The 26,305-nt window shown below is 41.8% G+C and overlaps 1 protein-coding gene and 1 long non-coding RNA gene across 3 annotated transcripts in view; one reads left to right on the forward strand and one right to left on the reverse strand.

Annotated features, from left to right (window-relative positions):
• cacna1db (calcium channel, voltage-dependent, L type, alpha 1D subunit, b) overlaps positions 1–26,305 on the forward strand; it is a 69,502-nt gene that overhangs the window by 22,577 nt on the left and 20,620 nt on the right. The window contains exons 4-29 of one of the 2 annotated variants that reach the window (XM_035536033.1): positions 5,479–5,618; positions 6,367–6,506; positions 7,369–7,521; positions 7,693–7,889; positions 9,456–9,559; positions 10,949–11,118; positions 14,236–14,313; positions 14,850–14,937; positions 15,620–15,646; positions 16,202–16,362; positions 16,596–16,821; positions 17,251–17,458; positions 17,874–17,994; positions 18,128–18,242; positions 18,578–18,638; positions 18,752–18,839; positions 18,995–19,127; positions 19,318–19,447; positions 19,985–20,044; positions 22,461–22,567; positions 23,805–23,892; positions 24,296–24,403; positions 24,545–24,597; positions 24,977–25,123; positions 25,247–25,448; positions 25,567–25,725. In XM_035536033.1, the coding sequence (XP_035391926.1) occupies positions 5,479–5,618; positions 6,367–6,506; positions 7,369–7,521; positions 7,693–7,889; positions 9,456–9,559; positions 10,949–11,118; positions 14,236–14,313; positions 14,850–14,937; positions 15,620–15,646; positions 16,202–16,362; positions 16,596–16,821; positions 17,251–17,458; positions 17,874–17,994; positions 18,128–18,242; positions 18,578–18,638; positions 18,752–18,839; positions 18,995–19,127; positions 19,318–19,447; positions 19,985–20,044; positions 22,461–22,567; positions 23,805–23,892; positions 24,296–24,403; positions 24,545–24,597; positions 24,977–25,123; positions 25,247–25,448; positions 25,567–25,725 (3,264 nt within the window). Of the gene's footprint in view, positions 1–5,478; positions 5,619–6,366; positions 6,507–7,368; positions 7,522–7,692; positions 7,890–9,455; positions 9,560–10,948; positions 11,119–14,235; positions 14,314–14,849; positions 14,938–15,619; positions 15,647–16,201; positions 16,363–16,595; positions 16,822–17,250; positions 17,459–17,873; positions 17,995–18,127; positions 18,243–18,577; positions 18,639–18,751; positions 18,840–18,994; positions 19,128–19,317; positions 19,448–19,850; positions 19,911–19,984; positions 20,045–22,460; positions 22,568–23,804; positions 23,893–24,295; positions 24,404–24,544; positions 24,598–24,976; positions 25,124–25,246; positions 25,449–25,566; positions 25,726–26,305 lie in introns of both variants that reach the window. The other variant, XM_035536034.1, reaches the window with a different exon arrangement.
• On the reverse strand, positions 6,779–12,158 carry LOC118242938. Its single transcript, XR_004777110.1, has 4 exons — positions 11,764–12,158; positions 10,947–11,061; positions 8,832–8,956; positions 6,779–7,168 (listed from the first exon to the last, which is right to left on the reverse strand). It is a non-coding gene; the product is annotated as an uncharacterized LOC118242938 (long non-coding RNA).

The following is a 26,305-nucleotide window of genomic DNA, read 5'->3' on the forward strand; positions in this document are numbered from 1 at the left end:
TGCCCAGGTCCCCAACGAGCAAGCCAGAGGCGACATAGGCAATGAAAAACACCCTGGGCGAAACTGAGGAAGAAACCTTGGGTAAGCCAAGACTCAAGAGGGATCCACATTCTCCTTGAGCAGCCCAGCTAATAAACAGTCCATGTTTATTACATTATGTTTAGTCCAAGTGGACACTTCAATATAGACGTGGACGTCTCAGCTACTCTGGTGGGTCTAAGGTGGGCGAGTTGTATCTGCATCCATTGTAGTAGATGGGGTGCATGAATGGATATGTCAGTGTCAGTTCATCTACTTGCACCACTGGGACACTTTCAGGTGTCATCTTAGATGCACTACCAGATTGAATAAATTAGAAGCTTTATTAATCGTCAACATTTTTAACACCACTTTTGGGTGTTACTGAAAAGCCATCAAGATTTAGTAGAATCATTTATCGTTGCCTTTTGCCTTTGGGACCAAGCAGTAGCACCTCAGTTTTATTGGAATTAAAAAGGAAAAGGTTTTTTATTTCCTTTACAGTCCTCAGTTTTGTTAACTGTATGGGCATCATCAAGATTAGCAGACACAACGGGTGAAATAAGTATTGAACACGTCACCAGTTTTCTAAGTAAATATATTTCTAAAAGGTGCTATTGACATGGAATTCTCACCAGATGTCAGTAACAACCCATCCAATACACAAATGCAAAGAAATTAAACCGTAGATGTCCATACATTATGTGTAACAATGAGAAATGACTCAGGGGAAAAAGTAATGAACACATGAAGAAGGAGAGGTGCAAAAAGCCATTGAAAGTCATGACACCAGCTGAAATCCATCAGTAATTAGAAAGCAATCCTGCCACTTAGTGCAAATTAATATCAGCTGGTTCAACTGATGGCATATAAAAAGGTGTCTCATTACCAAGGTGCCACACAAGAAACATCTCATGATGGGTAAAAATCTGTGTGCTCGCTCAAGACTTTTGCAACATTATTGTTGCAAAACATACTAATGGCATTGGTTACAGAAGAATTTCTAAACTACTGAAGGTTCCAGTGAGCAGAAGTGGAAAAAACATCATTTCACCATAAACCGGCCACGACCAGGTGCTCTCCACAGGATTTCAGACAGAGGAGTGAAAAGAATTGTCAGAAGAGTTGTCCAAGAGCCAAGGACCACCTGTGGAGAGCCACAGAAAGACCTGGAATCAACAGGTACAATTGTTTCAAAGGAAACAGTAAGTAATGGTTGAGTGCTCCATGGCCTGTATGCACGCTCACCACGCACGACTCCATTGCTGAAGAAAAAGCAAGTTGTAGTGCGTTTAAAGTTTGCTCAACAACATTTAGACAAGCCTGTGAAATACTGGGAGAACATAATCCGGTCAGATGAGACCAAAATTGAACTCTTTGGATGCCATAAAACGCACCATGTTTGGAGGTCAAGTCACTGCATATCACCCTAAAAACACCATACCAACAGTGAAGTTTGGAGGTGAGAACATCATGGTGTGGGGCTGTTTTTCAGCATATGGCACTGGCATGCTTCATATAATTGAATGATCAATGGACAACTGTACTGAGATATTCTTGATAAATCTGCTGTCGTCTACAAGGATGAAGATGAAACAAGGGTGGACATTTCAGCAAGACAATGATCCCAAACACTCAGCCAAGGAAACTCTCAAATGGTTTAAGAGAAAATAAAGCTGCTAGAATGGCCCAGCCAATCACCTGACCTGAATCCAACTGAAAATCTATGGAAGGAACTAAAGCTCAGAGTTCATAGAAGGAACCCACGAAACCTTCAGGATTTGAAGAATGTTTGTCTGTAAGAATGGGCCAATCACACCTGAGCAATGCATGCGACTAGTTTATCCATACAGGAGGTGTCTTGAAGCTGCTGTCACAAACAAAGGCATTTGTACAAAGTAAATAAACTTCAGTAAGCATGTTCAATACTTGTCATTTCTCATTATTACACAACCTAATTTATGGACATCTATGGTTTTGATTTCTTTGCATGTGTGGATTGAATAGATTGTTACTGATATCTGGTAAGAATTTCATGTCTAGCACTTTTAGAAATATTTACTTAAATTGGTGATGTGTTCAATACTTATTTCACTTGCTGTATATGCAGCTTAGTATTGTCTGCGTAACAGTGGAAGGTAAAGCCGCACTTCCAAATAATTGTGCCTAGTAGCACATATAACAATAATGGGCCCAGTACTGACCCTTGACACCATATTTTACTTTTGTTAGCTCAGAGCATTCACTGTGTGCATGAGCAAACTGATAGCGATCTGTCAAGACTTAAAACATGAGAGTACTTGCCCTCTAACGCTAGGATCTTAAGCGTCATTTTTGATACCATAGACCACAATAACATACTGGATAGGCTGAAAACTATTCCAGCCTTTCCAGTATGATATTGTGGTCTATGCTATCAAACACATCACTAAGATCTAAATGAAATGCATTTTTTTTATCATATATTGAAATATTAAAAGGATATTAAATATTAAGATTATTAACTAACTTTGTTACCACATTTTCACTGTAATGTATTCTAAATTCATCCTTTTTCTAGTGTTTTGCCAATAAAGGGCAGGGTTGAAATTGGCCTGTAATTGGAAAGCTTGTGGTAATTAAGACTTGTTTTTTTTAATGAGTGGTTGAAGTTTTAATGATTGGGGAATATAACCAAGGCCAAGAGAAGAGTTAATTATAGTAAACATAAGTTCTATTAGTGATCAGTAGTTCTCATGCAAGTTGGGACTGGATCAAATATACATAATGAAGATTTAGAAGAATTTATAAAATTAGGTTCTCAAGACAAATTTGGGAAAAAGATTCTAATTAATTATTTGAGCTAACTAGACAGCTGCCAAAGTGCATTTGCAGATTAGCAGAGTCTGAGGAAGTGCAATTACATTTTTTCTTCTTCATATTAGTATTATTGATCATTGTCATTGAAACATTTCAGATATTTGTTACTGCTCTATTCCGGTGGGATCAGGGAATACATTCCAATTTGATTCCTAGTTAGTTTTGATAGGTATTAATTAGGAATCTTGGAAGATATCTTCCAATCTTGGTTTAAATTTTTTCCATTAGAGATGATGAGTATAGAGATTTTGCCTCAGTGAGGGCATGCTTATATACAATGAGGCTATTTTAATATGAAGCTTTAAAAATCTCTAATTTAGTATTTTTCCATTTACGTTCCAAGCTTTGCACGGCTTGTTTCAAACTACCTGTATGGTCGTTGTTATGGTCTCCAGGGTGCCTGTCTCTTCTCCCTAATTCTTTTGCTTCGGGATAGCGGAGCCTTGCTTAAAGTTACACAGAATGAATTCTTAACATGCTCGGTTATACGGTGGATTTACTGATATATCATGCACAATGTTCTGATATATTATGCGTGCAGGCTGGCACTGCAGGATAAACAGCAGAGGCAGCTGTCTCTGAGTGACCTAATGCTTCTCAAAGCTCTTTAGATGAATCAGGGAGGCCTCAGCTCGGATGAATAAATGCGTGCGCTCTCCCTATTCATTATAACCAGGGCCAGAACACAACAGGTTGCCCAGGCAACCAAGGGAATTACACAACGGAGAACAGTTGTTTTTTTTTTTTGTTTTTTTTTCTTGTGTAGTACAGAGGGATTCCGAGAACGCTTTAGTTTGGCTGACAAAGGACATGTTTTGGGTTCGTGGTATTTTTCTGTGTTCCAGAACATAAGGTTCAGTGCTCAAATGGTTGTTGATGTTGCAGCCAGTTAAGCCTTTAAAAGCTTTTATTTCAACCTTTTTGCCTGAATGGATTCAGCTAGTTCTTTCCTGTAGTCTGAAGAGTCACTGCACACATGGCATCATGCAAGGCTAACAATAACAAGTTCTGGTGTAGGGGGAAGAAATACATGAATAAACTGCTTCGCATATAAACACCAGTGGCCATTCTGTCACATCACTGAATGTGTTTGTGATTGTGATTTTGACAGTGCTCCAGTGATCACTTTTGGATTAGAATGTGGCTCTTCACACCCGGCTCAGTTCATTCTGGGCTTGAATCCTGGATGCGATCGGATGCGTTAGAGTAGGGATAGCCGGACTTGTGGCTATCACCCAAATCTGGAAGGTTGTGGCCAGGAACCTCTTACTTTGACAGGAAGGGGCCATTTGACTGACATGCACAATGACCAGTGACAGACTATTGTTTTTGTATTGGCATTTGTCAAAATGGTGGTACAAACAGAGGTGACAATATTTACTTCCTATTAATGCTTCAAACTCTTGAAAAACTGTGAAAGACAGCTTGTCATGAGTTACTAGCTAGCATTTAGAGAAAAAACCCCCTAAAACAAACAGTAAACAATAACAAAGATCCCAACCCAACACAGTGCACTTAATGTCATATACACAGAAGTGTGGACCGCCAGTCAGACTAACTATCAAGATACGAATAGTTGTGGCCACACTATATGTATCATTCATTGCCTTTTTGAAATTGGCAACAGCTGTTGGAGGGGCCTCACTGTGTTAAACTAGCCTAGGACAAATTAATAAAAAATATTAGCATATGTGTCTGTTTTATCAAAGAATCTGCCTATTGATATTATGACCTTTTTCCATATCATACCCAAGACATAAGCTAAATCGGAAAAGGTTGCAATAAGCTACAGAAGAATTTTAAAAATGTACAAACTAAAATGAGAAAGATGACCCCAGCAATTATATGGAAAAAAAAACTGGGAGACAAAAAACCCTGATCAATGTTTGGTCTCTGACGAAAATCACTCCTTGTGTCCAACCACCTCGGGGCACGCAGACCCATAAACCGACAGGCAGGGTGACAAGCGTGGCTGAAAGGTTAGGTTCGCTCAGCGAGAAAGCCCAGCTTCCGTGAAAGCGTCCGAGTAATCGCGTTAACGCCCGGCCACGTTTGGCCCTGCCCGGCGCTGCCGAGATTTTCATTGCTCAAATGGGATTAATCTAGCTCTGGCTTAGTGCAGCTATTCTTAACGCCACGGTTGCCTACAAGCTGCGTTGTTTTCCAGCAGTAATCACCTCTCACCTCTCAACTCGGCCTCGGCGCATTCTCGCCTGCAGCTGCAAGACTTATGATACTGCATCAACTACGATTATAAATTATACAGTATCTGCCTCTCTAAGGAATAACCACATCACAAAATAATAAGATGGTAAAATTGTATTCAAACATGTAACCCAAATCTGTTTCTTTAACACTGCTTTAGCACAGTCTTTAACACTGCTCTTTGGTTTGCGTCGAATGACGTTCATTTTTACAGTGTGTTCTGTAAATTGTAAGACAAGGTCAAAACCACTGATTTAGCACATTATATTCAAAGACTCACTAGACTGCAGTATCTACAATTATAAATCACACATAGAATGATAATTTTACATCATACGTTAATAGGTTTGTATTAGTGAGAGAAATGCCAATCTGTTTTTTTCCTTCTTTTTACAGGAAACAGTAGAATATGCCTTCCTGATTATTTTCACTATTGAGACCTTTTTGAAGATCATAGCCTATGGACTAGTGATGCACCAGAACTCCTATGTTAGAAATGGTTGGAATATGCTGGATTTTGTAATAGTCATAGTGGGGTAAGTAAATGCACATATGTACAATAACATGCATATGAACACAAGTCAGTGTGTGTTTCAGAAAAAGCCATCTCAAAAATAGAGACCTCAGGTACTGTAGATGATTCTGATTTATCATAGAGAAGTTTATAAAATCCTAAAGTACAATGTATATATCAAAAACACAGCACTGGAATTTGCAGTTCCAGTGACAAAGACTGTAGAAATGTTGATGTAGTGTGACATTTTGAGGCTAGTGCATCTGCCTGAAGCATGTGTGAAGCATGGGGATGATGCTTTGAACATTTGGCATGAACAGGGTGACCATATGAACAGGGAGACCACAAGGTTAGCAGACATGGGGAATTTAACACATGCGCGAGCGCACACACACACACACACACATAGAGACACACACACTTCTGTCACCTGTCACATTTGATTAGACTCCTAAAAACTGAATGGATACATATTTAGGGGATGAATGAGTGATGAATGCGTGAACTATGTTCGTTCTGCTCATCCAGTTCTAAAAGCAGATGTCCCCTGCTGACTGCCAGAACTGTTAGAGTCACACGTTGGCTTGAAAAAGAAACTGCATTTTATTTCCGCTGTGATTTTTAAAAAAATATCTGATCCACTGTAAAATTGAGTCAAACTCAATTTTAAAAAGTAGAGTCTCTTTATTCTACAGTATTTTAGACGGATATTTTAAAAAATGTGCTTTGTTTGTGTTTTTAATGTATTCTTTCAATTCATGTGTGTGTAGCCTGTTCAGTGTCGTCCTGGAACTGATGACCAAAGAGGGTGATGCGAGTCAAGGCGGAGGCAAGCCGGGGGGCTTTGATGTCAAGGCCCTGCGAGCGTTCCGTGTGCTCCGCCCCCTGCGTCTTGTCTCAGGGGTGCCCAGTGAGTGAACGTCACGGCAACGCTCTCCCAACCTCTCTCTAACATTTGCCCACAAAGAGGCCAGGAGATAACACATTTATCTATGTAACTCCTTCTATCATGAGTATAATCTTTAAAGAATGCAATAGTCACATTAAAGATTCACATGAATCCTACTCTAAATATGGCGGTGTTCTCCTGAGCCCTGGCAGCTTACATATCACCCTTTATTTCTAGTGGGGTTCAGTATTTTTTATACAGATGCAAAAAGTTATTTAAAGGCAAGGTACAGAACCAGAATCACTTTTAATTGCTAGTACAGGAACTTGCTTTAGTATGTTCAAACTGCTCAACAGAGTAAAGCTCTGTGAGCACTGACATTACTAACAACTATGGAATAAATACACAAGGCATGGGGCAAGAACATTGCAATTAATAGAATGTACGTAGTAACATTAAGGATAAATATACAATGGGGGGAGCAAACAAGACACAATTTACAGTGTATATATTTCAGTGTGCAAAGTGAATTTAAAGAATGTGACGGAAGGTCCAATTGTGTAGACATGAGAATTCAGTAGTGCAGGCTGTGTGAGGTGCTTCAGCGGTGCTTATAGTTCAGTGTTTCCCAGCTGGTCTGCCATGTTTTCAGGAGAGGATGACGATTCAGTAGAATTATGGCTCTGGGAAAGAACCCATACAGGTGTCACAAATGAAGTTTTTTAACGTGTTTCTGGAATATAACAAAGCTTTGGAAAAAATGATGGTCCATGTCCTTGTTACATTATTCTGATTACATTGTCATTGTGCAGTAGTAGCACAATATCCGAGGGTAAATGCGTTTTGATATGGCAGCTATGGCTGTCCTGCGGTGTGGCTGCAGGTTTACAGGTGGTGCTGAACTCCATCATCAAAGCCATGGTCCCCCTGCTACACATCGCTCTGCTCGTGCTCTTTGTCATCATCATCTATGCCATCATCGGCCTGGAGCTCTTCATTGGGAAGATGCATGCATCCTGCTACCTGGAAGGCACGCGTGAGTGTCCCTGTGCACATTTTCTCATGTGTGTGTTTCCTCTCTTTCTGTGCTCCTGGTGCTTTCTCAAAATCAAGTTATGTTGTTATAGTGAGAATCACAACTGTTCCTTCTTCTGCACGGAGCATGGTCCTTCTCATAACTTATCTGTCTCTCTATGTTCTTCTTTAGGTACTCTAGCTGAGGAAGAGCCTGCACCATGCGCACCCTCGGGGCATGGCCGCCACTGCACAGCCAATGGCACAGTGTGCCGGGATGGCTGGCAGGGGCCTAATAATGGCATCACCAACTTCGACAACTTCCTGTTTGCTATGCTCACCGTGTTCCAGTGCATCACCATGGAGGGATGGGTGGATGTGCTGTACTGGGTGAGAACTGGCACTAGCAAGCCAGCCAGCGAGCCAGCCAGTGAGCCAGCCAGCAAATCAGCCAGCTAACAAATCAGCCAGTCAGCCAGCCAGCCTGCCAGTCAGCCAACCAGCCAGCCAGCCAACCTGCAAGCCAGTGAGATAGCTGGCCAACCAGCCAGCCAGCCAGCGAGCCAGTGAGCTAGCCAGTGAGCTAGCCAGTGATAATGCAGATGCTTGTGGCATCTAAACATCCCTCCTATTGCCTTCGTGTTAAAGGTAATGGGCAACGGAAGAGAGGGTATCAATGATAGCTGTTTTGGAAAACTTCCCACCACATGGAAACCAGCAGCATAATTGTGGCATCATGGTTATCTTACCTCTTCAGTGTTAAAGGACTCATAAATAAGGAAACTATGATGCCTTTGTACATTTATGACAATGCAAATGACAAAGACATCAAATGTTCGAAGGTCGTATGAAGGCCACTGAGCAAATGCTAACTTAACTTACCCAGCTTAGTAGCAATAGCAGCTGTTAAATCTAGCCTTATTTATTCCTTTTCACAGAGCGTAAGGCTGGCTTCTGTATATGTCAGATGAGATTTCTACTTTGGCCATGACATGTCTGCCCAGCTCTTCTTATTATATTCTGAGAACTGCAGACGTGGATGGTGTGGCGATTGTCACTTCCACCCTGCTCGCTGTCTCCCCCCCCCCCCCCCCCCCCCCGTCTCTCTCTCTCTCTCTCTCTCTCTCATTTCCCATTTATTCATCCGTTACCATGGTAAACTCTCCAAATGCTAATGAGGCTATCAAAGTGAGTATGTGCCAGTCTGACATTGTGGTGGTGAGAAAGCTCTGGCCACTTTGGTGGTGGTGGTGGGGATTTAGGGTGGGATGTGGAGTGGGTGCAGTAGAGCAGAGACAGGCTTGACGAAGAGATGGCCTCGCTTTCTCTCACCTCCCTGTCTGCACTCTTTCTCGTCGCGCTCTCTTCCCTCACGTCATCCTCTCCCTCCCCATGGAGACCGTAGATCTCACAGCTAGCTCAAGCCGAAATTTGTCCTTTCGGTCCTGGCAGCACCCCTAATTAAAGAGAAAGGAAAAGATTATGAAAACTGTTATAATCAACGTTTTTCTTGAGGCTTTCTTGTGGTCTGAAAGCATGTTAACATCCATAATTGTGATAGCACTGCCCACTTTGTGAAAAACGTGCCAAATATAACAATTTTTAACCATACCAATACAAAGGCTGTTGTAATTACTATATTCGCTGAGTAATATTGAAAGCTAAGATGTCTATCAGACCCGACCACCCACAAACAGTGCTGGCTGATCATGAATTGGTATATGCATTGCCAGTCAGAGAGGTCATCTTGTCCAGATGGTGTGTAATCATCTAGCAATGGTTTATCAATGACTGAAATGTTCCTGCATTGACAATTTTTGTTCAAGTTTGTGTATGTGTTTGTGTGTGCGTGGTTGCGCGTGTGCATGTGTGTGTGTGTGTGTGTGTGTGTGTGTGTGTGTGTGTGTGTGTGTGTGTGTGTGTGTGTGTGTGTGCTTGTGTTTCCTTATGTCACAGATGAATGATGCTATGGGATTTGAGCTGCCCTGGGTCTACTTCGTCAGTCTGGTCATCTTTGGTTCCTTCTTTGTCCTTAATCTAGTTTTGGGTGTTCTCAGTGGGTGAGAAGACACCATTCTGTTCATCTCAAGCTCTCTAGTCTGTCTAATTCCCTTCTCTCTTTTTCCTTTCTCTCTCTATCTATCTGTCTGTCTGCAGACATATATAAAATGTGTCCAACTAATTCCACAATAACAAAGTAAAAATTGCTTTTTGAAATGTTTGCTAATTTATTAAAAATAAAAGACTGTAATATCAAATTTGCATAAGTATTCAGACCCTTTGTTATGACACTTGTCATTGAGCTCTGGTGCATCACACTTGTACGATGGTCCTTGAAATGTTGAAATGCATGTACAGCTTCATTGGAGTCTACCTGTACCTAACTGATTTGATTGGACTTAATCTGGAAAGACACAGCTGTCTGTATAGGGCCTCTCTTTCGATGGTCTATGTCAGAGCAAAAACCTAGCCCTGGGGTCGAAAGGATTCTCCTTACACTTGTGAGACAGGATTGTGTCAACTCCTGGATCTTGGAAAGGATACAAGAATGTTTCTGCAGCACTGAAAGTACCCAAGACCACAGTATCCATTATTCTCTAATAGAAGAAGTTTAGAACAGCCTACAGTGTTCTGAGATTAGCCAAAGTAGGTAACCAGGGATGAAGGACCTTGGTCAACCAAGTGGTCACTGTGAATGAGATCTAGAGTTCTGAGAAGCAAGATCTGGTATGATGAATTGATGACTGAATTATTTGGCCAATTACCAGTGACGTGTAGTGGTGGAGGAAACTAGGCCTTGAGCATGACGCCATTAATACCATCTCTTCAGTCAAACACGTTGATGGTAGCAAAAGGCTGTGGGGATGTTCTTCTGCAACAAGGACTGGGAGACTAGAGGATACAGGGAAAAATGAATGCCAAAAAATATAGAGCAGTCCTGGGTGAAACCCTTCCCCACAGGCACCAAGATCTCAGGCCGGGGTGAAGGTCATCAAGACAATGACCCACAGCAACACTGCCGTGAAAACACAGTGGTTGCTGCATGAGAATTCGGTGAAAGTCTTTGAGTGGCCCAGCCTGAGTCTGGACTGCAACCCAAGAAAGCATTGCTGAAGAGGCAATTCTAATAAAAACAATTCTAATAAAAAAAACATGGAAGAAACTTCCAACCAAGTACAAATGATGGGTCTGAATACCATTGTAAATGGAATATTTACATTTAATTTTAATACATTTAATGAACTTTGTGGGGTATTGTATGTGCTGTGTAGATGGATGGAAATGAATTAGTTGAATTCCTTGCTATTGTAAATTGAGCCTGGAAAATGAAAAAATTAAGTACAGTACACAGCAGATATTACCTGGAATCTTCTTTTATATAAAACAAATGTACATTTAGATTACTTGTTCATACTATTGTGTGATTCTTGGTGTGTGTTTGCGTACAGCGAGTTCTCTAAGGAGCGTGAGAAGGCGAAGGCTCGGGGAGACTTCCAGAAGCTGCGGGAGAAGCAGCAACTTGAGGAAGACCTGAAGGGCTATCTGGACTGGATCACGCAGGCTGAGGACATCGACCCGGAGAATGATGAGGAGAGCAACCAGGAGGGCAGACGCAACCGTGAGTGCAGGCTCACGCGCACACACACACACACACAAACACACACACACACACACACACACACACACACACACACACACACACACACACACATCTATTTAATTTATTTCTCTATGTGACTTCCAAGTTATCTGATACATTGCAATGCTGTCTTGCTCAAGACTTTTCAGATCATTTTTCAGATGATATATGTGTTCTGTACGGAATCATTAACACCTACTGCCAAATAGTTTTAACCATAGTGCGTATTACTGTTGGAACAGACACTGCGATATTAGCATGCATTACTGCTAAAGCAGTGTATTGGCTTCGTGTCAGTAAACAGAACCAGTCTTGGCTATTTTTGAAAATCACTGGGATAATTTAATTAATCTGAACGTTTTTTCAGAAATGAGACTCATTATACAGTATAATGTTGCCTAGATTCATTTACAATACATTCTCTTCACTGAATTGATTGTCAGTTGAGATGGACAGTTAGTGTTGTTTAGTGTGATTCAGCGTTATGTGTAATGTCTAGATGTGCATGGTAAAATATGCAGGGCAGTCCTCACCCCCTGCCATAATCCTACAGCCACAGTTCCAGTTTCCTTCTCTTAAACACATATTAGCTTCTTAATCCTCTTTCGCTCCACGCATCCCTACCTTCCGCCACGTTGGCTCTCATTCCAGACCCTCCTTCTGCTCTGGCCCCTCCTTTGGTTCAGGCTCCTCCTTCTGCTCTGGCCCCTCCTTAAACTTTGCCAGACTAGTTTATTGTAATAAGAGTGTATTATACACAGTTACTCCAACTCACAGTTTTAATCATCACCAGTAGTGCACAAGCATTCCTCTCTCTAATTGAAATCTGTGGTATTTTTTAGGAAATAAATGCATTTTCATGTAAATCTCATTCTGTTTGGTTTGGTATGGATAGCTGTGGCAGGCCTGATGGAGCAAGAATTCACACACTGAATGTGTTAGTAGACAGGGGACAGTGAGAGGAAGAGACAGAGACACACAAACTGAATGTGTTAGTAGACAGAGGACAGTGAGAGGAAGAGACACACACAGAGAGAGAGAGAGAGAGAGCGAGAGGGAGAGAGAGAAATCCCAAACCTCTTTATGTAAGCGGTGTGTGACGCACTGCAAAGCAAAATTCAGCTGCTAGGCACTGTTTTTGTCCACCTGCTTCCTCCCTCTCCCTCTCTCTCTGAAAATGTGTGAGTACACACACACACACACACACACACACACAAACACACACACACACACATTGTATATATATATATATATATATATATATATATATATATATATATATATATATATATATATATATATATATATATTAGGGCAGAGACGTGTATCACATGATGGATGGAATGTTTTGACCCTTTGCCTTTGAAATGAAATGGTTATTCATTACTAATGTGATATCATCCTGTTGTAATAAAACAACAAGAATGTCCCTAGTAAAACAAAGTTCCATAGCACAGTACTGACAGACAGCGAGTCCTGTGCACTCAGCACTTGGACCAGCACCCAGACTTGCTCCGCACTTTATTATGAACCCTGATTTCACAGGTGCATTTCCTAAGTGCATATAGTACACCGACAGACTGTGGCCAATATGTTGGCCCGCACACTTCACCAGTAACCTTCCACCTCTCTACTCTGGCCATGGGAGCACTGCTGGTGAGGTATGATTTGGGAGCAGACCATTCTCACCATAGCAGTGGCAATAGCCAAAGAGTAGGTGCTGCACTGCTGCCAGTTCTTGGGGCGCAGCCATGTTGCTGGAGATATGTCACTCCCACTGCTGTGCTGAGAGTGGTCTGCCACCCAAAACTGTCCAGCCAACAGTGGGCCTGGGAACTGGCTGTTCATGGGAAGTGTTGATGGTAACACTACTAACACAGACTGGGCATGGCAGATGCCAAGTGCAGATGGCCTATAGTCTCTAACTCCGCCTAGAAAAAAAAAGCTGTTAAAGCTGGTAAAGTTGAGTGTGAGTGGTCAATGTATATTTAACCCTTTCAGTGTTATTTACATTGAAATTTAAGAGTTAAATCCTAATAATCAGATAGGATTAATAACTTAAGAAGTAGGAGTCTTAACCTAGCTTATTTAAAAGTGTAATGTTATATGTTATAATAACATAAAATGTTTACTCTAAACATGTTTGTGTATAGTACTTCCTATATGGTAATTTAAAATAAGCTAATTTGATGCTTTCAATAGAATTTCTTAGAGAATTACCGGGCTGCTCTCACTGGACACACCTCTTACTTTCCATTCCACAATAGACCACAACTGTTACAGCTGTGTGACATCATTAAAACCATGTAACAGTAAAAAAAAATATGGGCACCAGCGATATCTGGAGACTTCAGGACTGATGTGATCAAACGTTGTACATTTTAGTATATTCATTGCATAATATAGGTAGTTTAAATGTTCTGAAAAGTGAAAACTGACCACTGCTCAAATACAAACACAAATCACCACTTTTTGCAGTTAAGAATGAGCATTTAGCACCTAGCATCTGGCTTGCCTCAGACTGGGCTTACTGCCTGCAGAGATGTTGAATGCCTGTCAAACGTTAGGTCTGTGAGAGACTAAGCATTCCACAAATTCTCTTGTGCATTCATGTGCATTTGTGTGTGCATGCGTGTATGTATTGGTTCTATGTATCCTCCGGGAGTTAAACAGTGATGAGGTCATTTGGAGTCACATGTAGTGTTTTCCTCATTTCCTGTCTCTCTTTGCTTACGCGCCACAGTAGCAGTTGTGATTTTACATTCTGCAGAACAGCATGCTGGTGTCGAAATGTAAATGCCTATTTGCTTCTTGTGTTTAGGCTATTGTCTACATCTTTGTAGTTGTCTTTTCCTTTCTCAAGTTTCCCCCTTGTTATAAAGGCCCCCTTGCAGTTCTTTCTTATCTTGCAGTTCTTTCTCCTTCTGCCTTTTTAGCATCTGTCACTTTCTCTTTCAATCTCTTTCTCTTGTGGAGTACTGCAAAGGCTGCCCTGTGTGTGTGACCGGTAGACGCTGATAGCGGCTTCTCTTCCTGCTCTTCTGTCTCTGTCTCCCCCTGCTGTCTGCATGCATGAACTACGTGTAAACTGAAAAGGGGTGACGATGGCCGATCTCACCCAGAAGAAGAAGGCAGGGAAGTCTGGCTGGTTCAGTCAGTCCACAGAGACTCAGGGTAAATGCTGCCAACTGAGTGTGTGTGTGTGTGTGTGTGTGTGTGTGTGTGTGTGTGTGTGTGTGTGTGTGTGTGTGTGTGTGTGTGTGAGAGAGAGAGAGAGAGAGAGAGAGAGAGAGAGAAAGAAAGAGTGTTTTGCTTAAAAAAAATCAAAATTGAATTAACTATTCAGCCTGGTCAGTGTTAATGTTTTTTGTTAACAGTTTGATCGTACAGAACAATGTTTCTGACAGGTTGCCTCAACTCTACAAATCATGGAGAACAGCTTTCATACTTATCCCGACTGCCTTAACCCACGCAAAGCCGACCTGCACTTTCTTAGCTTTTGTCCTGGACTAACACCCATCCTCTAACTCGATTTGTTGGTATATCTAGTATATCTATTTAATGCTTACCTGATAGTAGAAAGTTACTTTACATAGGTAGCCTATTGCCAAGTGAAGTTGCCATTTTTAGTGGCACTTTTCTTAATGTCACGTGGAAGGTGAAGCCCCCTGTGACGCCACGGCCCGTGGTGTGTGTTCTCTGCCCTGCAGCGAGCGTACCCACCAGCGAGACCGAATCGGTTAACACGGATAACGCCAACGGCGACGACGACAAGGGGCACTGTTGTGGTGCCATCTGGTGAGGATCCAAGCTCCACGGGGGGTGGGGGGTGGGGTCTTTCAGACACCATCATTGCACAAAGCAGCCTGTGAATGCTATTCCTCAATTAGTCGATTACCCCTGTTTTTAGCAGCTGTACTTAAGTTTCTGTGTTTGAGATGGTGATCTTGTGTTCACTTTTCCCTTGGGCTCAAACCTCTGCTCCTCGCATTTTACCTCAGAATGGAAATGAAATATATTGCAGTATGCTGTATATATATTCTGAAATCTAAATGAAATATGTTGTAATATATTTTCAGTGTATTACAATATTAAACCGGCTTCTCTACTACTTTTAACTTAAACCACTGCTGCTAAGATACATGGATTTGATATTGTTTCCTGTAATGACATACTACATGATTAGGGACATAAAATTATTCATTGACTAAAACTAATAACGTCAAATGTCTACTTTTCATGAGCATAAAGGTTTTTGAATAAGATTAAATTTGAAATGTTTTGTATGTTATGTAGTAGCTAGATTGTTATATAATCTAAAAAATATTATCACATCTAACATCGCTTCAAAAAGGATTTAATCAAACTGTTTAATAGGTAGACTAGCACTTGGTAGTGTGTGTATAAACAAGCAGTGTAGATTGACAGCTTCTGTTAGCAGTGCTGTTTTAGTAACCTCACCATTTTGTTACTCTTCCAGTCAAAAAATTACAAAGTCAAAGTTCAGGTTAGTAAAACAGTGGGTGTATCCCTGTGTTGAGCGGCAGCCCAGTGGGTGTGTCCATCTGCAGAGTGGCAGCCCACTGGGTGTGTCTCTGTGCTGAGTGACAGCCAGTGTTGTGTGGGTATTGATGCTGCCCTGCATGCTCTTCTCCTCAGTTCCTGCATGATCACCTACGCCTACATACTTTTTCTGCATGCCTGTGTGGTTTTTTTTTAAATCTCGTAGGCTTTCAGGCCAGTCATAGTCCACTTCTCAAATTTCATATGACGTTTTTGTTTTATTTCTCAAGTGATCATATTTTGTTTACTTCAGATCGATTTTCTGTGCATGAAGTCATCAACAGTCTCTTTAAAGTGTTTGCACTGACATGCCATTCAGATACTGTACATACATATACATAAACTCACACATACCTGTCCAGTATACCTGTCCAATCGTTTAGTCCATTGTTATTGCTCACATCTTGTCTTCATTCAAAGTATGGCAGGTAACAGTAAAGGCCACAGCTGAAGTTCCGCCTCTCACTGTGCCTCTCGCCCCGCCTCTTGCTCCCTCAAGCCGCAGCTGGCGACGCTGGAACAGGTTCTGTCGCCGTAAGTGCCGAGCAGCGGTCAAATCCACGAGCTTCTACTGGCTGGTCATTCTGCTGGTGTTCCTCAATACTCTCACCATATCCTCTGAACACTACAACCAGCCCGGATGGCTCACCCAAGTACAAGGTGAGCGGGTACAAATGCACGAACGCGTTTGAAGGACTTACCCTCACGCACTTTGGCGACCGGTAGAACCGCGATCTGATATTACAACCCGAGCCCTCACGTGAACTGACGTCACACGATCGCATGAGCCCATATCCGCTAACACCGTCAGGCCGCCGGGGTAGCCCTGGGACGTGGGATCAGCCTTATAACCCAGCCCATTTACGCCCAACTCGCCTCCAACCCTTCTGCAGAGGTGGCCAATAAGGTTCTGCTGGCCATGTTCACCTGCGAGATGCTGATTAAGATGTACAGCCTGGGTCTGCAGGCCTACTTCGTGTCTCTGTTCAACCGCTTCGATTGCTTCGTGGTGTGCGGCGGCATCGCTGAGACCATCCTGGTGGAGCTGGAGATCATGTCGCCCCTGGGCATCTCCGTGCTGCGCTGCGTCCGCCTGCTTCGCATCTTTAAGGTCACACGGTGAGAATGTGCCACGTGTATCAGAGCCTCCTTCCCTGCCTCAGCCACCCCCCCCCCCCACTGCAGATGAAATGAGTGTTGGAAGCCACTTATTAATGTATCAGGATTTTTACACTGGCCTGCTTTTGGGGAACTGGGCTGAGGTCAGGTCCATAAAGTGTTATTTCATATTTAAAAATAAAAAGCTAACATGAGCTTATAATTTTATAGTTTCATTTAATAGCTTCACAAGTTTATATAAATAATGCATAAGCATTTCGTCTAATGAATATGCATTTGGCCTAACATATTACTAATGCAGAATTTTAGGCAGATTACTAATGCAGAATATAGCATTTCACTTTGTTTTTTGCTAATGAATTTCTTTGCAATACCACACTTGTTTTTTTTTCTCTTTCCGAACGACTTCCCCTCTGCCTGCCTCTCTAGCCACTGGGCGTCTCTGAGTAATTTAGTTGCGTCTCTGCTGAACTCCATGAAGTCCATCGCGTCCCTCCTTCTCCTACTCTTTCTCTTCATCATCATCTTCAGCCTGCTTGGTATGCAGCTCTTTGGCGGCAAGTTCAACTTCGATGAGAACGTGACCAAACGCAGCACCTTCGATACCTTCCCCCAGGCTCTGCTCACCGTCTTTCAGGTTGGTGCGTGCCACTGTTCGTGCGCTGTGCTCTGAAAGCTACCTTCCACACCCAAATGCCACTGTGGTGTATAACCTGCGCTCCCATCCAGGAGTGCTCTCCTTTTCCACCCGCACCTCGATTCCAATAGACCAATCTAGAAATGGACCTCCTAATGTAAGAGTTGTTAGACTTTGTAATGTAAGACATTGTTAATGGCCTTTGGGCTGTTGTGTAAATTTCCGTACTGGCATATTCTGGTATGTTCCGGTTGTTTCCAGGCGTTTGTACATGGCCTTTGATATGCCCATGTGACTTAAATCTACATAGTCCAATAGGTGCCCATTTTTTTCTGGAATGTGTGTGTGTGTGTGTGTGTGTGTGTGTGTGTGTGTGTGTGTGTGTGTGTGTGTGTGTGTGTGTGTGTGTGATCAGATCCTGACAGGTGAGGACTGGAACACGGTGATGTATGATGGAATTATGGCATACGGGGGGCCTTCCTCCTCAGGCATGGTGGTATGCATTTACTTCATCATCCTCTTCATCTGTGGAAACTGTATCCTCCTTTTAGTCCCAGCCAGCCCTGTGCCACGTTAATGAAGCAGTCCAGTTATCTGGCTCAGAAGGTTCTAAGGGTGCACGGTGAATTGGACATGTGCTGCTTGTGATTCCTTGACTCTCGTAATCAGACATCCTTCTGAATGTCTTCTTGGCCATCGCTGTGGATAACCTGGCGGATGCAGAGAGCCTGAATTCTGCCCAGAAGGAGCAAGAAGAGGAGAACAAGAGAAGGAAGAGAGCCAGGTGATTGTCTTCCCCAAACGAAGGCCCGTTGGATCAGTGTCCTGCTGAAGCTGATTGTGCTACAGCAAACAGCCAATAACCAGAGCAGAACACCAAAATTCAATCACCAAAGGCTCCAGTTTAGATTTTGGAAACCTGGGTACAGAACAGATTTAGCTAAGTTACAAGCAGGAACAGAATGCAATTGCTTAATGGTCTCGGTTTTGAGATCACTTATCCCAGTTCTGTAGCAAAATTTGGTAGAACAAAATAGCCACTTGTGTTCTCTGCTAATTTGGTTGTATGGTATGGGGTGTGTTAATGCTTTAATGACCTGGAGTGTGTTTTTCGGAAAGGAGTGGTAGCACAGACAAGACAAGAGAAGAGAAGACAGAGGACCAGGATGGAGAAACTAAGGTAAAGAGTAGCTGAATAAATAGTTCTGTGTGTGGGCCTATATTCCATGTAAAAATGTTCTTGCCAAACTCACTGTACGAGTGCGTGTGTGTGTGTGTGTGTGTATATATAAGACGTGTGTGTTGGTCATGGCTTGCCCACAGGTTCCATTAGAGAAGGAGGCTGAGGATGAGGAGAGAATGGCAGTGGTTCAGGCTGCAGGTGTGATTTCTGCCAAAATACTGCATTCACAACTGTGATGTTTGTCAGCTATACTGGTAATGGCACACAGTCCCTGGCACTGTGTGTGGGCATGTGCGTGTGTGTGTGTGTGTGTGTGTGTGTGTGTGTTTGCATGTGTGTGTGCACACATACAGCTGAAAATGATGAGGATGAGCCTGATGTCCCGTTAGGACCCCGTCCCCAGAGGCTTTCAGACCTCAGCCTCAAAGAGAAGATTCAGCCCATTCCAGGGGGAAGCGCCTTCTTCATCTTCAGCAGCACAAATCCGTGAGTCAACACACACACCCACACACACACATCCACACACACACACACACACACACACACACACACACACACACACATACACACACCACACATTCATTCATGCATACTCAAGCACCTGCACAGTCAGATAGACACTCACATGGCTCCTGAGACTAAAAACTGCCAACCTCTATGCACACTGTGACCACAGGATCCGGGTGAGCTGCCATCGTCTGATCAATCACCAGATCTTCACCAACCTCATCCTCGTCTTCATCATGCTCAGTTCTGTCTCACTGGCAGCAGAGGATCCCATCCGGAATTTCTCCATGCGGAACATCGTAAGATGCACCCTACAGTACTCTCAGAAATCTCTAGGAACTCTACTATTTATTGTGGTGACACTGTCTTCCCTAGTGGGGCATGTTACTTCCTCCGTCAGTGTAGCATTCGAAAAGGTTCACATGTATTTATTTATAGTGTAACATTTGTATATACATGTTGTTTTAGGGTGTATTTTCATATGAAACTTTCTGGCTTCTAATCTTGATTCATGTAGTTTTTATTTAAGCTGCAGAAAGGAGGGAATGGTCAGACTAAATATTTGTCATCTTGAACATCTGCTGAATAGCCTCTTATCTCAGAAAACGTTCTTGTCTATTAGATTAACTGATGAATGGAACGGTTCAGTCATTCTGGTGTTTGAAATGGCCTGTGCTAAACTGTCGTGTTGCCCTTTCACAGATTCTTGGTTATTTTGACTATGCCTTCACGGCTATCTTTACAGTAGAGATCCTGCTGAAGGTAATTGCTCCTCTCCGTGTCTTGCCTTGGGTTTCAGCTGCTTCAGTAACGCTATCACCACCTTGCCTCCGCAGGTCCTAGGCTATGCCGATTATGTCTTCACTAGTATATTTACCTTTGAGATCGTGTTGAAGGTAAACCCGTTTCTGTGTTAGCCTTGCCATGCCACCATCTTCGTGTCAGTGTGTTTCACAGAGGTCATTGCCTTGTAACATATGTATCATTCCACCTCTTTTTAATGAAGCCAAAGAACTCTTTTTAAAAAGTAGCCAAATGAATGCAGCAATACAGGTGCAGGCCATACTTCTGGGTGGGCAATATGACGATAGGTTATTTATCATATCATGACATACTTCTCACTTGGTTTATCAGTGTAAAAGAGATATGTAGAGAGATGCTGTAAAATTAACAAGCATACTATTAGCATAAATTGCTTCATAGCGTAGTATCTGACTGGAAGTGCATTATGCACTTATTCTGTAACATTTTTTATTTTATTTTTTAGATATCCAGTTGTTTAGATATTTCCTTCTGTTCCTTCTTAGCTATTTTTAAATGAATAAAAACTATTCACTGGAGCATTTGGTCTGTTCTATCTTATTCTCAGACCATAGAGTATGAATTGTGGTACATTTACAATACATGTATTGTAAAAATATCAAAAGTATATTTTATTATATTTTGGCATATTTTGGCATATTGCCCACCCTTTGTCATATTGTGCCCATGCACATATATTTAGGTTCATACTTTAAGATAAAATGACATTTGTTAGTTATAAAAACTTGACTCAATATATTTTAGACAGATTTCAAATTGTCAGCATGCCCTAGATATTTAGCCTAACAACATACTGTGTGTCCTTTTCTCTGTTTTGGTCATATATGAGCTAGCACTCCTCTGAATTAGCTTCAGGTCTGCATGCCGCCAAAAGTTTATTTCCTATTCAGACAATCTGCAGTAAAAGAGGGAGCACACACCTGCATGTCATTCATTCTGCATTCCCATAATCCTCGTCACTCTGACATGCCGATTCATGGACACAGCGCTACATCTGCACGTCTGTCTGTTTCACTGCGCTTAGAAGGTGAAAAATGTTCTGCTGGAACCAGATGCAGATGCTCTTATCGTTTTAAAAAAAACCCTTTCAGCAGAAATTGAGAAATTGTGTCAAATCAAACAGTACAGGGCTTCTAGTTTAAGATGGACAGATTTCATTTAGGCTCACTGATGCTTGTACTAAACTATAGTCTTGTGACTGCTGTTCACATTTTTTAAGTGCTTTTACTGGTTTTTAATGCTTTTACTGGTCATTCTAATGATTGAGCCCTAGTGATCCCTTTTTCTAAATGCACGTATTTTAGAACAGTAAAAAAAATTATTGCACGCAACTGAATTTGCTTCAGTGCTATTAAACATTGCAAATGTTGAAATTTAAACATTTCTACATTTGCAAACAGAGTCTGACTATGGTTGGGTGATAGGCTGGTATGTTGTTTCCTGCCGAGTGTAAAGGATGGTAGAGTGTTATACCACTGAGATTCAAAGCCTTCTTTGTTTGATTTGGAGACAGCGTGTTATTGTCTCGCTGTAATCAGGTGCACCTCTCTGACTAGTGCTTTGTTCTGGATGGGTGTTGGCATTTGCAGATGCATTGTATCCAAGAGTTGAATCTTATTGCTATGACTAGAAGAAATAGTGGGAATCTGACAAAGCATTAAAATTCTAAGAATGCCTTATATCATAATGCAATATTAATGCAATACAGGCATTGTATTACAGATACAGTTAGCATGCTGACAATACAGACAGCATTATAATGACTTTTAAATCTGACATATCTGCACCATCATTGACTAAGTATGAAAAATGTCAAATATACTGGTTTATCACAATTTACTTAAACCTGGTGAACAGAGCAAAAAAAGAAAGAAAAAAAAAAAGATCAGACTCAGATTTGACCTCTGACTCTGGAGGTCACATCATTTTTTACCTTCTGAAAATACATCAAAGAGATCAGTATCATGGCCCATGGGCTACTGTTGTGGATCCTGAATGAAGTATATTGAAACAGAACATATAATAGTCCAGCATGCAAAGGTTTTGAGAAAATGTATGTACTTGTTCTTAAAGTTCCAGTCAGAAACTGCTGAACAAGTGCAAAAACTGAACCAGCATTACATTTAATTAGGTTTTAAGAGAGTGGGGTAAATATACAATAAATGAAAAGTACACATAATTATAAATGTAACATGGGTGCAATAGCATTCTTGGCCTCCTGGTGGCAGCAGTTCCTTACTTGGGCTTTCCCACAAATTATAATAGTCACTCTTGTATCCCTACAATAATAGGGATATAATAGCCTGTCAATAGCCCATCAATTCAGTAAGGATATAATAGCCTGTCAATAGCCCATCAATTCAGTAAGGATATAATAGCCTGTCAATAGCCCATCAATTCAGTAAGGATATAATAGCCTGTCAATAGCCCATCAATTCAGTAAGGATATAATAGCCTGTCAATTCACACCTGCTCACCTCTGACATACAGATGACTGCTTATGGGGCCTTCCTTCACAAAGGTGCATTCTGCAGAAACTACTTCAACCTGCTGGATCTGCTGGTCGTCGGAGTCTCTTTGGTGTCTTTCGGCATTCAGTATGTACCAGACATAATGATGCCAAATGTGTTGGAACTACTGCTCTGTACAGTACACATTACATTTGATTGCAAAAAACAGATGAAAGAAATACACTGTGACTTGTGTTTAGAGGCATGAAAGCCAGCTTGTTTTAAATTTTTATCTGCAGGCTGGTGACTTGTTTGCATACATTCATTACTTCATTTAAACCTCTTAAATATGCTTTGCTGATGATTGAAAATAATTGGACCTTTTTAAAACACAAGTGACCAACTAAAATATCCTTGTGGTGTATTTTAGTCAAATGGCTGACCATCCTTGTGCCTGTATTTCGCTGAAAAACAAACTTAAGATGTATCTAATAATCTATATGTGAAAATCTGGATCATTACATTATTATAGGAACCAGAATTTGTCATTGTATTGAATGGCTTTGGGCACTATGCTATGTGTGTTAGCTCATTACTTTGTGACAGCAGATTATATAACATTAAACAAGTTTGACAACATCTTAATTGGTTTCTGAGGTAATTTAAAAAGGGTACAGTTGGTGCAGTACCAGCCAATTGGCTGGCTAGTTTGTAAAAAGATTTTAACACAATTATTTGACCCAAAAGGTAAAACAATCTAGGCAACTATACACTTAACCTCTGTGTTTACAGAAAGAACTTTGAAAAACCGAAAGCATTTCTTCACTTAACCTAATACTTCATTTGTAAAGGCCTATGAGGTTCCTGAAGATGTTGCCATCATCTCTTGCTCCTCGCCGAAGCTGTATGCAAATCTTCAAACTAAACAATGTGGTGCAATAGTTTTGGATACCACTACAAGATGGAGGAACCCCAAAGTAGTGCACTACCATAGTGATAGGTCAGAGTTTCGGACATGGCTTTAGTCTCGTTGGTGTGGGGTGGGGACACAGCTTTAGTCTTGTTGGTATGGGGTGAGGACACAGCTTTAGTCTTGTTGGTGTGGAGTGGGAACATAGCTTTTGTCTCGTTGGTGTGGGGTGGGGACACAGCTTTAGTCTTGTTCTTATGGGGTGGGGACACAGCTTTAGTCTTGTTCTTATGGGGTGGGGACACAGCTTTAGTCTGTTGTATGGGGTGGGAACATAGCTTTAGTCTTGTTGGTGTGGGGTGGGGACACAACTTTAGTCTTGTTGGTGTGGAGTGTGGACACAGCTTTAGTCTTGTTGGTGTGTATCATTGTGCATCAGGGCTGACTGTGAGCTTTGTGCTTTGCCATCCACAGGTCGTCGGCCATTTCCGTGGTGAAGATCCTCCGAGTCCTACGCGTGCTCCGGCCTCTGCGGGCCATCAACAGGGCCAAGGGTTTGAAGGTAAGGCGTCCTGCTCTGTCCCTACCTGTGCTTTACCCGGGGCTTTACACGACAAGGAACACACCACATTGTGAGGTGCACATTCATATGCGGATAGCTCTGATGGAGGGGCTTCCTTCAGGGATGTGCGCTGCTGCTAAAGAGCATTTTAATGGACCTGTGTTAAATAAACAACAGCTCAGGGCAGCAGGCACTTCTGTGCTAGTAGCTACTCTCGGAAGGAGGGTGTTGTGCCCATGGCCAAAATGAGACTTAACAAGCTTGACAACTAATTCAGTTCATTCAAAGCTAAGTTGTGTAAGGTTTTACAGGTCCTGAATCAGTGCAATAATGTTTGCAATTTGGATATATTTTGAACTTTGTTGTGATCTCCTGAATCTGCTGTCATTTACCCCCCCGGCAGCATGTCGTGCAGTGCGTTTTTGTGGCCATCAGGACCATCGGCAACATCATGATTGTCACCACTCTCCTCCAGTTCATGTTCGCCTGTATCGGCGTGCAGCTATTCAAGGTAACACCAATGGACACAGACAGACAAAGAGCATCATTACACTGCTCTTACAAAGATGTAAGAGCAGTGTAACTCAGTCTGAGTATATATAGTTCACTAACAAACAGAGCTGAACTAAATGTGTAACATCTGTTTCTCAAGGGAAAGTTCTACCGCTGCACAGATGAAGCTAAGTCAAGCCCAGATGAATGCAAGTAAGTATTACATTTAGTGTAGTCAACACAGATATGCAGTAAAGATTGGCACGAATGCATGTTTTTCTTTTTTTTGCATTTCATTATGAATGATTACATTTCACAAAAGATTTTATGTAAAATTTAGTTTGAACCATTAACTTATCTTTAATCTTATCCCCTAGCATCACCTTATCTCATAGCAGGAAACAGCTGTGCTTTTTAATCCTGTAAAACAACAAGGTTGAATTACCTTGAATCACTTGAACACAGGAAAGGTTGATTTACATGAATGCTACATTTGTGGCTTTATTGTAGACTGGAAGAAGTATTGTGCTAGGAATATTTGTCTGTGTGTGTGTGTGTGTGTGTGTGTCCCCTCACCCTATTTTTCATTTAGGGGTACATACATTCTGTATAATATTGGTGAAAATGCCTTGCCACAAGTACGTGAAAGGATCTGGTACAACAGTGACTTCAACTTTGACAATGTCTTGATGGCTATGATGGCCCTCTTCACTGTGTCCACCTTCGAAGGCTGGCCAGCGTATGGACACCTACATTCTGCGTCCACACGCATCCACAGAGACCCAAGAAATTTATGTCAAATCTAAATGCCTTTCATTCACCTTCACATTCTGCTTTCTTTCATCTCTCATATACTTTCAAGCCTCTTATACAAGGCCATAGACTCCAACCGAGAGAACATGGGTCCTATTTACAATTACCGTGTGGAGATCTCCATCTTCTTCATCATCTATATCATCATCATCGCCTTCTTCATGATGAACATCTTTGTGGGTTTCGTCATTGTCACCTTCCAGGAGCAGGGAGAGAAGGAGTACAAGAACTGTGAGCTAGACAAGAACCAGGTAAGAAAAGCCTTTTTAAAGCTGTACAGCTGTGTGAGGTTAAAACGGAACAGCTGTGTTCCTGCTGAAGCTCTGAGCTTCTTAGATGCATGTGAGTTTTCCCTTTTTTTTGTAACAGCGTCAGTGTGTGGAATATGCTCTAAAAGCTCGCCCATTGCGGAGATACATCCCCAAAAACCGCTACCAGTATAAGTTCTGGTATGTGGTGAACTCTACAGGCTTTGAATACGTCATGTTCGTCCTCATTATCCTCAACACACTCTGCCTGGCCATACAGGTGAGGCATTGTTTCACTAATGTACCACTAGTGTTGCTCCATCATGCAAAATTGCACAGATGTACCTAAGGAATGAATTCAAGAAATGTCATTACAAGGTTTAAACAAATGTGGCACAATAAGAAACCTTATGCATGCAAACCAGCCTTTGTGGCTAACAATTAATGAAAGATAGCAGGTGTCAAAAGCATGACCCATTTGCATAATGGATTAACTGCTAGCTTTTCCAACCTACTGTAATGTATGAGAGGAAAAAAGCATGTGTGAGGGATCTTTATCAGGGCTAATCTGTGATTTGTGGTCATCATAAACAGGAGCGGTCAACACCCACGCAGGTTTGGACACAGGAGAATCAGTAGTCATAGTCAAACTAGAGGTGGGCTGGATTACAAGTAATAAGGAAACAGAACAGCTCAGAGACGCACGTAGGGTGATAACATTGTAGGTGGTTAACAACAACACCAACGACAACAACAATAATAATATATTTTATAGAGCCCTTTTACAAACACAAGAAAATGTTGCACAAGAACATGTCTAATGTTCTCAATTGTGGAAATTATTTTCGTTTTCAAAATAA

The sequence above is a fragment of the Electrophorus electricus genome, chromosome 18 (genome assembly GCF_013358815.1).
Source record: "Electrophorus electricus isolate fEleEle1 chromosome 18, fEleEle1.pri, whole genome shotgun sequence".
NCBI classification, from domain to species: Eukaryota; Metazoa; Chordata; class Actinopteri; order Gymnotiformes; family Gymnotidae; genus Electrophorus; species Electrophorus electricus.